Below are 14,397 nucleotides of genomic sequence, written 5' to 3' on the forward strand. Positions count from 1 at the left end.
TGTTTTCCAAATTACAAACTCTTGCATGCCCTTCTCTGTGATCAGTCATGGAAGTTACTTCTTGCTTGGTGTAAGAAACTAATTTCTTTAGATATGCTACCAGCTTAGGCTGATCTCTAACTCCCACTCTCTATAGCAAGGTATAAAGCATACTTAACAGTCTTGAAGAATTATTCACTTGGTGCTTAGCAGAAACCACTTGACAGTTTTCAGTTCAGTCTGTTTGATCTGACACTTCCAGAGGAACACAGTGACCTTCATTAGTTTGAACATGTAGAAGTGTCTTTTAGATAAAAGAAAATAAGCTCTGCCCTAGTAAAACAAAACAAAATTACATCAGACTTGTAATAGTTGGAAATAATTACCCCCCAAATGTATCAAACTACAAAATAAGATTATGTCTCTGTGTGTTTAAAAAAAATCTGTTGAAATCTCTCATTGCCTGTCCTTCTTAAGCTCTGAGAGGGCAGGGGAAATAATGTCTTTTCCTCTGGACTTTCATGCCTCGGTGTCAGGTGCATTTTCATTGCTCTTCATGACCCCCAAAAGACAGCTAAAGGTTCTGAATGCTTCTTCTTTCTGGTTTCCTTTGCAATACTTTTTATTTGTTCATAGAAACTCTAATATTGCAGAATAGTATAGACTGCAGTTTGTTCCTTTTTCCCAGGTATTATTTATTCACTTGTTTAAATGCAGCTTAGTTGGAATATATACTTTCTGTTTTGCCTAATTTTCAGTATAAATAGGCTTTTAAAAAATCTGTAATTATGTATTATGATACTTTATGATAAGGACTAATATTTCTATAAATACCTTAATATATTAATGGTGCATAAAAGCTACATCTGACATCTTACTGGCAAAAATGGCAGACTTCACATTTGGGTCAATATTCTGTGTTGCCACCCCCCTGCTTGGGGTTTATTGGCTAAATCCTCTCATCACTTTATTGACCACTGATGCATAAAATATCCTATATGACAAATTATTAATGATTTTCCATATGTACGTTAAACTTTTGCCATAAATTTTAAGGTCATTGTTTAAGAAGTATGACTTTTATAAGCCATTGGAAAAGGTCAAGAGAAATGCTTCTCTCCAAGGAAAGAAGAAGGACAGCTGCAGCATAAATCAGCACCTGAGCAGGCTGGCTCCAGCTGTTCTCTGCTGGGTGCTGTGTCCTGTCCAGATCCATAATGATACAGGCAGCAACTGAGGGGAAAACTGTCCCTGGAACTCCCTAAGTACTTCAGCAATTAAAAAAGAAATGTTTTAAACTTATCCTCACTCGACTCTGCATCTACCATCCAAATGTTCTCCCTAGGCCAGTCCTGGACAGATTCAGATTGTTCTTAAGAACAGAAACAGCATCCTTTTGTCAAGGGATGTTGTATGATGTGCTTTATCAAAGTGATTCCTCTTTGAAAAATAAGACTCAAGTCAGATACCTCCTGTTCTGGAAGGCAGGAGAACTGAAAATAGAGTACACACAGCAAGAAATAATTGACAAATGGAGAATTTTAAATAAAGCCTTTTTTGGTTTAAAAAAAAAAAATCTTTCACTTATTTTCTTAGAACACCACAATAAAACAAAGAAAGAAAACCACAAGATAAGACAAAATTTAAGTCATATTTTAGCTGTGATTCCACTTATGTTGTTTACAGAAAACTGCGAAAAACTGAAAAAAATCAGAAAGTCTTACATTTAGTGCATGAATGCATTCTTTCAGAAGGATCTTGCAACCCTATAAAAACATTTTTTTTCCCCTCACAACTTGTTTATCTCTATTATGTGGAAGATTATATTGATTAGTGGAAGAAAGAGAACACTGTAAAAAAGGGGCAGCAACCTAGAATATTTCTGTTTAGATCCATATTTTCTATTTTCTCCATCATGCCTCTCATAAAACTTGCTCACTTAAAACTCTGTGGACTGGAAGAAACTGGAGTGTTTTACATCTGCGAAAGTGTAACTAAACTAAATTTAATATAGATAAATGCATAGATAAGTAAAAACCAAATGAAGTAAAATAAAATACATAACAATTAACTATCCAGAACATTCAAAAGAAAGTATAATGTTGGGCTGCAATTCAAGAAAAAATTAATCCAAGCTGAAAATCAGTGCATCAGCATCTTTGATAACATGGATTAATACTGGCTATAACTGTTCTGCAGTTCTCCAGTTACATTCTGCATCAGATTTTATTAGTTCCTTTAGTCTTCAGATCTATGAAAATACACTGAAAAAGCTGTTTTTATAGGAAAATGTCAATATATTGACAATAATGCTTTTGAGAAGAACTGTCCTACAGTGCAAAATTAGTGTAGTTTGTGTAATTTTTGGACAAGGAAAGTAGAGGGTTTCTACCTCACAGATTCTGTTGCTGTTCACCAACTTATTCACTTCCTTGGCAGGTCTACTAGATTTAATGGACTTAAAAAACTGGCATGGAATAAATACTTTTTTCATCTTTACATAGAGTAAATATGGAATATGTGTGTTCTAGTAATATGACTGTAATTTCTCCTGTGACAGATAGCTTCTTCTCAGACTCCTTTTCTGTTGTTTCCTTTTTGGTTCTATTATAAACAGCAGAGAGTAAATTCTCTTATTCAAGCTATATGTGTCAATAAGATATATTGATAAAATGGCATGAACATTTACCAAAGAAATTTTTTTTTTGTTTCCCTATAATAAGTAATGTATGAAAAAACCTATCAAAATTTTTGCTAATGAATAAAACTGAATTTTAAGGACACAGTCTCCTTCACTCTCCTTCACTAAGTGCATTCTTTCCTTGGTATATGAAATTAATGATAACAAGATTGAAGAATACCTATCTTGTGTCTGATTACTTTAGATGCTGCTTTCTGCTTTGTTGTTGCTTATAGTAACTTCAGTTCAACAGAATTTCTTTTATCCATTTTAGTATATATAATCACTATTGATCAGCAAGGAAATTAGATAGATTAAAAAAAAATTGAATAGCAACCTTGAAATTGCGTACTGTCAGAATCTCACCATGCCCTGAGAGAGTTCACTGTTGCACTGGGAGGGGTTGGAGCCATGCTGAGACACTTTCCAGTAAGCAAGCACAAAAGTTGTGTAGGTGAAGTACAATGAGGACTTCTGCTGGAGCACTGTGGTTGGGAAATGGATGGGGATTGGTTTTTGCTTCAGGAAAAAACCTATTGTATATACTTTGTCTTTCCAACCCTCAGCTTAGATTTGTCAAATATTTTTTGGCTTTATAGTCATGTAAAATTAATTACTAGTCATGCATGTGACTACATGCATTAATAAAATATTTCTTTTCATTAAGGCTGTAAAGAAAATTCTGTCTTGATTTTTCCAGATTGCCCCTTTACAGTCAATAAAAATCTTCTTGAATGTTTAATACTGATTATTACAATAAAGACATTGTACTGTTGTCGAATTTAGGACAAGGAAAGAAAGGAAGAGCATGGGATAGAACAAGTACATGCCACACTAAAAAATAAGACACTGGGCTTTGAGATGTAGAAGGTACAGGACTTAGCTGTAATGAAAAATGTAAACTGAGGTGCTTCAGGAACTACTCAACTATGGGGAAAAAACTACTTTCGTCACTGTTGCTAATTATTTTAAATTCCTATGCTTCAGTAATCTCAATAGTACACATGGAGCCGTGTTTGTTGTGTCTATTTAGGCGTTTCCAGTCACAATATGTTGAGCAATGACATGTAAAACATAAAGATTAGAGTCTCATTTCAATAATATGCTATCAAAATGGAGAGTGAAGTAACAACAGTTACATTACTGTTTTCTTGCGAAACTTACTTTTTTTAGTCATATTTGATGTTCTTACTTAACTTTCAGATTCTTTTTTCATCTTTGCAATAGATTTTGGTCCACTTTTGTTTTATATACATATTTTAAATTATTGAATATTATTTATTGAGGGCCTTAAATTCAAGGTAGGAAAAAGTGATAACATTTTTTCTTTAGCTCCCCAAAACTCGTGCAATTTCATTTTTCTGGAACAATTACTTCATATGCCATTGGTTCTTCTATTTTTATGGGTTTGGAACCTAACTTCTTATTTCTAGGATCTCTTCCTCATTCCAGGTAAGGGTGATAAAGCTTTGAAAGAAATTGCTTTTCTCTATGCTGAACCCATTAATCCCAGGCAGCCACTCACTCACTACTCCAGCATCAGAATCATGGAGAGAATCAGAAGGGTCAAAGCTGGAAAACTTTGAGATAAAGACATTTTAATAGGGAAAGCAAAAGCCATGCACACAAGCAAAGCAAAACAAGGAATTAATCCAGTGCTTCCCATGGCTGGGCAGGTGTTCAGCCATCCCAGGAGAGCAGGGCCCCATCACAGGTAATGGTGACTGGGGAGGACAAACTCCATCACTCCAAACATCCTCCCCTTGCTCCTTCTTCCCCCCATTTTATACTCTGATCCATGATGTCCCAGGGTCTGGGATATCCCTGTGGTCAGTTTGGGTCCCCTGTCCTGGCCGTGTCTCCTCCCAACCACACCAGTCTCCTCTCCAGTGTCACTGCAGGAAAAGCAGAAAAGGCCTTGGCTTTCATGTGTAAGCCCTGCTCAGCAATAACAAAAACATCTCTGTATTATTAACCCTGTGTTCAGCTTAAATCCAAACCACAGCCCCATATTAATCACTGGAAAGAGATGTAACTACCTCAGCTAAACCCAGCCCAGTCCTGTAGATACACATGGGGACCTTAAGGATTTGTAATGTCTGGACAACAGAAATATTCCTTCTAAAGGCTGTGGTCAGAGTGTTGGCCTGAAAAAACATTGGACTGAGATTCCTCACTGCTGTCTTATCAAACGTGCTTAAATATATTGGTAAACCTATTCCAAGTAGTACCTAGTCAGAAAAAGCCTTTAAATGTTCCAGTGTCCTTGCTCAAACCATCTATGATGTTCACAATTTAAAAGTTGTCTACTACTGTCGAATATGATTTAATAACAATTCTCTGACCCTTCTCATCTGCAGTCAGTAACTCATTAGCTGCAGGTGAAGGGGTTCATGGGTTCCTGGGCTCAGTTCTAACACAATAAGCACTCATTTTCTAACTTTTTTGTTTGGCATAAATCTAAGTGGCATACATCATCTTTCATTCTAAAGAATGAAGATGAACGAAATACATTCTTAAGAGACATGGATTTACACTGTAGTTTTCATTTTGGAGGTGGGCCTCTTATTTTAAGTTTTAGAGCCTTGTGGTTTTTGTTATTCAAAAGTTGATCAAATGGGAGCATTATTTAGAACTTGCAAATATAAAGTAATGAAGGGATTTTTACATTGCATTAAATTAAATAATATTGTCATAGTTATAAAAGCCTCTCTAATAAATTATTTATACATATTTTATCTTAAATAGTACTTCACTTTTTGGTATACTTTACCTTAGGAAAGCCAGATTAATTATGATATCATTGTGTGTTTAACCACAGTGAAGTACTTGTTTAATTGTATTTGGTCATTCACTAGTGCAAGAAAACATTTATTCTTTGGGGTTTTTTGTTTTGTTTTGTTTAGATTACCTACTAACTTCCTGAACTCTTTAATTCCAGTCTGTAATAAAGCAAAAGTAAATATATATATGTACATATGTATACATAAAAAAATTTATAGAGGGAGCTAAGCCAACTATTTTCACAGGGAAACAGGAAATGTTTTTCATAGATTTGGAGCTCGTGCACTCATAGTCACTTGTGTAAATGGGCTCCTGGAATATCCTGAATGCTGTTTTCATTATGCAGCTACATTGTCCTCTTGGGTGGGAGAATTGGTCATCATGGAATCCCAGGACTGTGGTATCTGATGAGAAACTCAGTCTTGCTGCAAAAAGCACAGTCCCTGGAGGAGGACTGCTAAATATCTTACTTACACACTAACCTCATGAGACATTATGGAAGCAATACATCTATAAATATTTTGATTTTAGGTGATAACAAATATCATCTTTCCTTATTAAAAGCAGCTCCTATGAAAAATTGATATAACTGTAGATCCAGCTTTCCTTTAAAGCAGAGGGTTTTCATTCATTTCTTAATCATCTCACCCCCGCCAAAAAAAAAAAAAAACACAAAAAAGCGCCCCAAACTACCCTCACCAACAAGAAAACTTATAATAGAACAAAAATGGGTAAGATTTTTGCAGTTTATGTTTTCTTTTTCGTGGGCAGCTGACACAAACAAGCTGTTGTACTTCTGTCTGCAATGTACCAAAATCTCCTGTTTTGCAGAAATCAGAATATGAATGTCTCAGTCAAAGGGGGAAAGGAATGATTTGCAAGAAACAGGTGGCAGCTGTTGCCAGTGACTCTGTGGAAGGTGTTTGGGCAGTCTTTGTCCCTAAGCCTCCAGCACAGCCCTGAGCCTCATGCTGTAGCCATAGCAGGGAGATTTTGCTCCAGCAGCTCACTTCTGTTATTCCCCCTTTCTGGAGTCTATAGCCTCTTTTGTTTCAAGCGTACCCTAAAGCTTACATCAGGAATCCTCACCCAGAGAGGGCACAGAAATGAGTTGTTTTTTGACATGAGTGTATAGCTTCCTAAAATGAGGGGTTAGATTTGCTTCAGATTAAATTTAAGCATTTGTGCCTTAGGTTACCCTGGCTATGTTCTGATGGTGCTTTATGTATTCCAGTTCTGCTTCTTCAGTTCCTTTTGCTTTTCCTTTGACTTAAACATGCTATGTGTGTTTACTCAGTTCTTCTCCCCAGGCTTCAGCACGGAATGCTGAAAAGTTTTCTTCTCTCTTTCTCTAAACCTCAGCTGAATCTATGGAAAGATCCTTTCTTCTGGATGAAGGAAAAGCACTGATAGGTAGAAGTCTTTTCCTTGCTGGAGCATTTCTCAGCCAGGTCTTTGGGCTGCACCATTATGGAATCAGCCTTGCAGTGAGAGATGCAGTGTTGGAACTACCAGTCAATGAATATTTCAACTGCTATCTGGTTACTCTAGGAATCTCAGTTCCCTTCCCTAGAAGGACTGTGAATTTGAAATGCAGTGAAAAAATGTTCAAGAAAATACTGAGAACATATTTTTGTGCTGACTAAGCTCTGGGAACTATATGTGTGTGTATATATATATATATATACACATATGTGAACGGAATCTTATTCCTTCATGCACTCCACAGATTTTATTGTTTGTGGAGTTTGGGGTTTTTGCTTGTATTGTGCCAAGCTTCAGCTGCTTGGACAACTCTGTCTATTGGTGTTTTCATGCTACTCGGGATGAGCCTGGTGCTGGATGCTAGCCAGTGCTTATCAGTGATCTTAGTGATTCTTAAGTTTCCAGAAATCACTTTTTTTTCAAACAGTGGATAAAGCTCATTGTTATTTTATATTTACCATGGTTATATGAACAAGTTGTTTAGCCTTTGCAGTTTGCTAATATTTGCTTAATGAAATAAGAAAGTACAGCCATTAATTATATCTTGCAATAAATATTTAACTAATATTACTCTAGTCCCTAAAGGACTTATTCTTCAGAAAACCCTTGGTTTGTTAAGAATGAAGGATTGTTGCAGACACTTTTTCTCAAATGTGGTCCCATTTTGTAAGGGTTTTGAGGCATGAATCTGTCATTCTTTGCTGCATATGCATTAAAACATGCTGTGTGTCATAATGCCTTACTGTGTGACCCAGAACAGCTTATGTGTTTTGTTTTTTTTAACTAAACTTCTATTCAATTGCAGTTTAAAGTACAGAAGTTTTCTGATATGTTCAGTTCTAGAAAGATTTTAATATCATTTTTCGTCCCCTTAAAAAATAAAATTTAAAAAAAAAAGAAGAAGAAAAGAAAAAACTTTTAAGTGATTCAGCTTTTGTTTTTCCTTTGTGTTTCACCAGTTGATAAGATACAGAGCCAGTGGGATGAAGTGCATGGATACCTCCAAAACCGGAGACAGCAGCTTCAAGAGATGCTGAAGGATTCAACACAGTGGCTGGAAGCTAAACGAGAAGCTGAGCAGGTTCTTGAGCAAGCAAAAGCTAAGCTTGAGTCATGGGAAGAAATTTCTTACACCGTGGAAGCCTTGAAAAAGCAGAACACAGAACTTAAGGTCACTACTGAGTATTTAAATATTTCTATTTGGGTTAATGAAGTTGTTAAAGAAAATGTCCTCTAACTGTCGTCCTCTGACTGTGCACAGTGTACATTGCAAAAAGTCTTCCACAGCAAATTAGAAAGAAATTGACATGCAAAGTCTAAAATATGTGTAGCATGTTCCTTGAATATTAAATTGATCTTAACAGTCATAACAAATAGCTGGCTGATCTCACAGGAGGAATACCTACCTGTTTAGCACAAGTATTTCACATTTGTTCAGCAGCCTCAGAGCTCTGGTACTGCAGTCTGAGAAATTCTGTAGTATTGATATGGCTGTCCATGGCTGTCTGCACTGCTAATGAAGCTGTAAAGGTTTTGTGAAAGTAGCTGAGAAAGCAGGGAAAAAACCCAGCTATAGCAAACTAAATGGGTATATTTTGGAAATCAAGTATTTTAGATTCGCCACAAGATAATCTCACCAGCCTCAACCTTGACAGGGTTATTAACTGAAAAAATAAAACATGAAATGGCTGCTCTTGTGATTTTAGCACACATGTTGCCACATTATGGTGCTTCAGTGTGTTAACTTACATAGCTGAGCTGTACCTCAGGTAGAAAATACTCTGTTGCATCAGTTTTGAAGTTTCTTGTAATAGAAACAGTCATACTTCGGTAACATTCTTTATGAATAAATTTTGAGAACAGCTGTTTAAGATTAATAATAACTCATTTTCTGGATGAGGAAAACCAAGGTTGGAATCAAACAATTGATCAGCCTTTTAAGGTGACTGCTGCCTCTATGGGAAAAAAATTGCACAAGTATTTTGTGATATATTCTACTTTGCTGCCCAACAGATTTTTGTAGGTTTTTTTAAAACTCCTACCATTCCAATTTTGGTGACTGTTTATGTACTTAGAGCAGTCCTATTTACACAGTTGAACAGTAATGAACTGCTGTGAAGAGTTTTTGGGTTAAGGTACTGATCAACTGGTTTTGCTGCCAGAGAAAACATATATAGAATTTCATGATTGGTTCAGTTATCTCCATCACCATCTACTTAGAATTAAATGCAAACTCTGTTGGATTTTTTGCTTGCTTTTTCTTTTTTTTTTTCCTTTCCTATAAGAAGCATGAAAATGTTCATCAGCCCATTGTTTTAGGGCTGAGCTGAGGTTAAGTTATCTCATTTAAGATTGTACCAAAAGGGTCATTGCTTGGGAAGGGTAGATTATGGTAAACAAGGGCAATCACTCACTAATGTATTGGAAAGAGTTATAGATCATGTGTAGTACTGTCACTCAGCACAGAGAGCTCCCATTTGTCACTGTCCTCCTGCAGAGATACCGTCCTGGCTTCTGCCCAGTATTTGTTAAAAAAAAAGGAAAAGCTTCAACAGAGTCAATGTCTCAGCTTTGCAAAGACTCAATTAGCAAAAAACCAGTTCTGTGCAAACACTGTCTTATGTCATAGTATTGAAGTGTCTTATGTTTCCAAAACAAATTACTAAACTAGGAAAGTAATTGAAAATGTTGCTTTAGAAATGGATTTTTTGTCTACTTTTTTAAAAAGAGTATATGAAGTTGAGATGAAGTGTAAGAGTGTATGCTTTATGAAAAAAACTATGGAGTTGTTTGGATCAACATTAGCCTTGGAGAGAAATAAGAACATGTCATTCTTCTCCTTCTGCCACCCCCAGAGTTCTAGAAAAAGAATAATAGTGTACTTCTTAACAGAAGGCCTCTTTACCTATAAACAGAGGTTGGGAATGGAGACCTGCAGATTCTTTTGCCTCTTACCTTAGAAGACCTGCAGTTTCTTTTGCCTCTTACCTCACTTGGGCTGTCTGCATCCTCAGCCATTCCCCCAGTTTGGATCCAATGAGATGGATGTGTTGTGTCAAGTTACAGACATTAACCTATAATTTTAATTCCAGCATCTCATCTAGTCCATCTTAATTTGTGCCCTCCTGATGATATGGACATCAACAAGCTCTACTCTTCCAGGGTTGTTAACTTTCATTTATTTGGTTTTGCCTAGCCTTTCTTCCTCAAGTCTAGAAGAAATTCATTGTCTTAGAGAGTGGGGAGTAGGAGGGTTGGGGATTTTTTTTCCCCTCTCCTTTTTGTGTTTTTTCTGTGCCAGCCTTCCTAGAGGAATTATCTTTGTCTGCCAGTAATTCCTATTGTGTCAAATCCTTCATCAAATTTTCTCAGATGTGACAGCATCAGCTGTTATGTTGATGCTTGAAATAAGGGGTCATGAAGTCTAAGGAAAATGGAAATTGTTTTTTGAGTTAGCAGCTTTATGTTTTTGCTGTACAGTATTATCTAAACTGAAGGACCTAGAAATACATCAAGTTCTCAAAATAAATGCTTTCCAGGCTTCTGTGCCAAACACATATATTTTGATTTTGTCCCCTGAAGATGTAGAATAAGTAGGCTGTATTTTGGCTTGCTGTTACACTGATGAAGAGGAAGCTGTAATTTCTATTAATTTGCTTTGAGGGAAAGAGAGAGGTCAGTGCAAGACTTAATAAATTCTTCAGACATTAATTTTGTCAGCTTTGTATCTCAACACAGCTTGGTGTGAGAAAGTAGTCACAAAGCTTTCTTCTGATTTGCTTGTTAAACATTGTAGGTCTGCCTAAAGACAGATGAATCAATGTGTAAGTTTCCTTCTGCTTTGGGGGAACTTTTAGTCAGTGCTTGTGTTGATGCATTTTTGTTAGAGCATCCTAATACAAGAGTACATGGTAAATTCAGTAATAACAGTCTTGATTATTTGTTTTATTTACAATGCCAGCATAAAACAAAAATCTATAACTTGCTTGTATTTGGCCATTAATGTTTTTAAAATAATTTTAAAATTTTATTTCTGTCATTTAAAAGATAAAATAAACCACATACTAGGGCTAATAATGAAAAATATTATTAATTTGAATCAGAAATTAATTCAGATTAATTTGCTGAGAATTGCAGCATTTTTTTCACTCTGTTTTTTTTTATTTGGTGTTTGAGTACTAAACTGGTGTTAGGTGTGGGGAACCAGAACATAGCAATGGGACCAATGAGAGTCTTTACCCACTAAGCCCTGTTTTTTATTGTTCTTTAAGTGATGACTGCAGATGGTTAACTCAGCAGGCTGAAGGTTATAGGTGTATAAATAGTACACAATCACACCTCAAATCCTTGCATCAGCATGTCTTCACAACATAAGCTAGTGTAAAACTATCCTTGTCCTAATAGGATACTGAGCTTCTGTTTGAAAGACAGAAAAAAAATTTAAAAAAACAAACCAAACTCTAAACCAAACCAAACTGCTAGAATTGCCTGCTCACTCTGTGGCTCCTTGCTTTGGTAGGAGCTAATGAGGCATCTTCTCTTCCTCTGTGCAACTTCATCTGGGATAGGCAAAGGGAAGAGGAGGAAGAATGGAGACAACATTTCATTCCTTTCCTTCACTGACCTTCATTTTTTCATCTAAACAGGAAATTCAATGGCAGCCTGATTGCATCCCCTGCCCTGTTGGGACTCAAAAGGCCAGGCAGCCTCGCACTGGCAGAGCCCAGGGTGTGAACTTCATGTCCTGAATTTGTGGATAAGGCTGAGGCTACCTTGGCTTGCCTTTGTCAGTTTCTTGCAGGGCAGTGACTTATTAGGGACTCTTTTGCCATTCCCTCTGTACCAAGATGAAGAAAAAAACCAGCATTTTGTAGGTTTTTATTATTCCAAGGCTGACAGTGTACTGCTTTGATTTCAGTAAAACAATTCACAATTTAGTTCATGTTATTGACTGTGTTGCAAGTACTGAATTAGAATTCCTTGATTAAAAAAATTAAATTCTTTAATTATATAAATAAAACATGCTACAGATATATAGAAAAAGGACAAAAAGACAGCCTGATTTTCCATATTTGTGATATATACACAGAACTGGATAATGTTGTACATTCATATTGCTATATTTGAACTACTGTGCATCATTGATTTTGTTCCACTGGGCAATCCTGGGATAAAATAAAGTGCAGCTCTGACTTCATTACTTGTTTTTAATCAAGAGTTCTTAATTGTACAGGCTTTATTCCTAATAACATCAACTAGTGTCTTCTAATTAAAAATTATAACTAAATTTATACCTAAGTAACATGATAAATGCACAGCCTTAATTCTTTAAGCCTTTTAATAAACTCAGTAAATTCCAGTGATAACACAAGCAAAACAAAGAGAATGCTTTGAAAAGAATGTCAGAAAGAAATTAGTGTAATGTAGCAATTTCCTTTAAAGAAGAAAAAACAAACATGGTCTTAAGTAGCTGAAAGGTAAATGAGGCCTTCATACATAAAAGGGAAAGGAGGAAGGAAAATAATGCAATTCTGAAGTCTTGCAGGAGGGCAGTGAATGGGCCTCTGTTGGGATGGACAGCTAAAATTTGTGCCCCAGCACTTTGCTCTCAGTGTCTGCACACACAGCAAAGTCGAAGCATGCACTCCTCAAAGCTGTTGAAATTCATATCAATTTCCAGTAAAACAGAAAATACAAATGGTTTCCATCACCAAAAGCTCTTTATATTTATAATTTCTTTCCTGAGTGACAACCTAATGTTGTAGTGTCAGGAAGTTAATGGATTAATGTTGAAGTTAATGGTGAGAACAACACTTTTGGAAATAACCTTGTAATGGATCTTCCCATTTATTTTATTATAAAACAAAGCTTCAAATCTTTTAGAGGGTCAATTTTATTCACATGGATCTGGGCAAAAATATCTTATTTGCAAAGGAAAGTTTACAGACCATTAGTTTACAATGAAGACAAAATGTTATGGTAACTTTTCTATATAAAGCAGTGAACAGTCAGTCTGCTGTGATTCTTTAGCTGAGTAAAAATTACCTGCCTGCCTGTGTAATTTTAAACTAAGAGAAAGGTAGGGTAAAATAAAGATAGACCTAAATGTAGAATAGATACTTGCTATATAAGATCTACAAAACTGAAATTATAATTACTGTAGAATTCATTTACTATTTAGTATTTTGTATATATATTACTATATTTATGTAAAGAGAAACATTTATATATTTATTTTATATCATTCTGGCAGGAAAGGAGCTCAACTGGCAGACTGTTTTCAAAACAACCACCTGCCTGTATCTTCCTCAAGGAAATAGTAATGTTTTCCACAAAATTATAGTCTCTCCTGTCCAGATTTCCTTACTTAGCATAGAGATTTTTTTTTTTAATTGTCTAGACAGCTTCATTTTAGGTGAGCTTAACCATAACACGTTCAGGTGGTTTTCAGGATTAGGGTTTGGTGGCTCCTCCTAATGTTTGATTGGTAGAAAGATAATCCCTTGTTCAAGCCAGATAAACAAGGTGCTGTCAGTTCCTGGTGCTGTCTGGTGCTCAGGAACAGAGTGATCTGCCCTCTCATGAAGGAATAGCACAGGAAATGGGAGAAGTACCTGTTTTCAGCTTTAAATTATGGACACAACCTAGAGGTGATGAAGTAGCATTTTAACAGATAAGAGTTTAGGGGGAAAAATAGCAAACCTCCCCCAAACTCCTTTTGGGCTCTATTCAAAGAGCAAGTACATTTTAGTCTGAGTCTTAATCAAAATCAGTTTACAGACCTTCTGAGATTAAAACCCAAATGCATGAATTATTTAACATTTATTTATTTTAACTTAGTATTTAGACTCTTTCACTAGGGATTGCATGTAAGTTCAGCTCTATGTGAAGAATTCCTTATCTGAGTCAAAACAAGATTTCAAAAGGAATACTGCTGTGGGAGAATGAAGGGAAAAAAGCTATTTTTTCCTTCACAGGCATTGCCCAATTTGTATATTAAAGCAAAACAATAAAGACAGTTGAGTCTTACTGTTTGTTGTCAATACCTTAAAATGTTTATGTGCAACTTTCTCTTTACAAATACAAACTGTTTTTCAAATTGTATTGTCCATTTTATTGGCTAGTTGGAGTCTGTTTAGTACAAAAGTACAAGTAGGCAATCAATTAACTTTGCTCTTTCATTTTGTTGTTACACATTATGGACTAAATAGGCAGCTTCAGTGCATTTATATGGAAATTTGCTGTGAGAGAAAGACTAACAGGAAAGATGCATGGGAGCTGGCTGCTGGCTGAGTGACTGCTCTGGATTTCCTGGCTTGCTTCTGCAGTGAGGCAACTGGCTTAGGTGGAGAGGAGGAAGAAAGGAAAGGAGGAAGTGGAGAGGAAAAGGGGAAACAAAAAATGACCAAAATTTAAAAAGCTTTTTAATATTAACCATAAATTAACATTATAAAGAGATGGATAGATTT

At 35.9% G+C, this 14,397-nt stretch overlaps 1 protein-coding gene across 15 annotated transcripts in view; it reads left to right on the plus strand.

The window, feature by feature from the left end:
- The window catches only part of DMD (dystrophin), a 1,146,493-nt gene that overhangs the window by 873,596 nt on the left and 258,500 nt on the right, over nucleotides 1-14,397 (plus strand). For all 15 annotated transcript variants that reach the window (XM_074534563.1, XM_074534577.1, XM_074534568.1 and 12 more), the window contains one exon: nucleotides 7,888-8,099. In XM_074534563.1, coding sequence (XP_074390664.1) covers nucleotides 7,888-8,099 — 212 coding nt within the window. The remainder of the gene's footprint in view (nucleotides 1-7,887; nucleotides 8,100-14,397) is intronic.

This window comes from Zonotrichia albicollis, chromosome 2 (genome assembly GCF_047830755.1).
Source record: "Zonotrichia albicollis isolate bZonAlb1 chromosome 2, bZonAlb1.hap1, whole genome shotgun sequence".
NCBI classification, from domain to species: domain Eukaryota; kingdom Metazoa; phylum Chordata; class Aves; order Passeriformes; family Passerellidae; genus Zonotrichia; species Zonotrichia albicollis.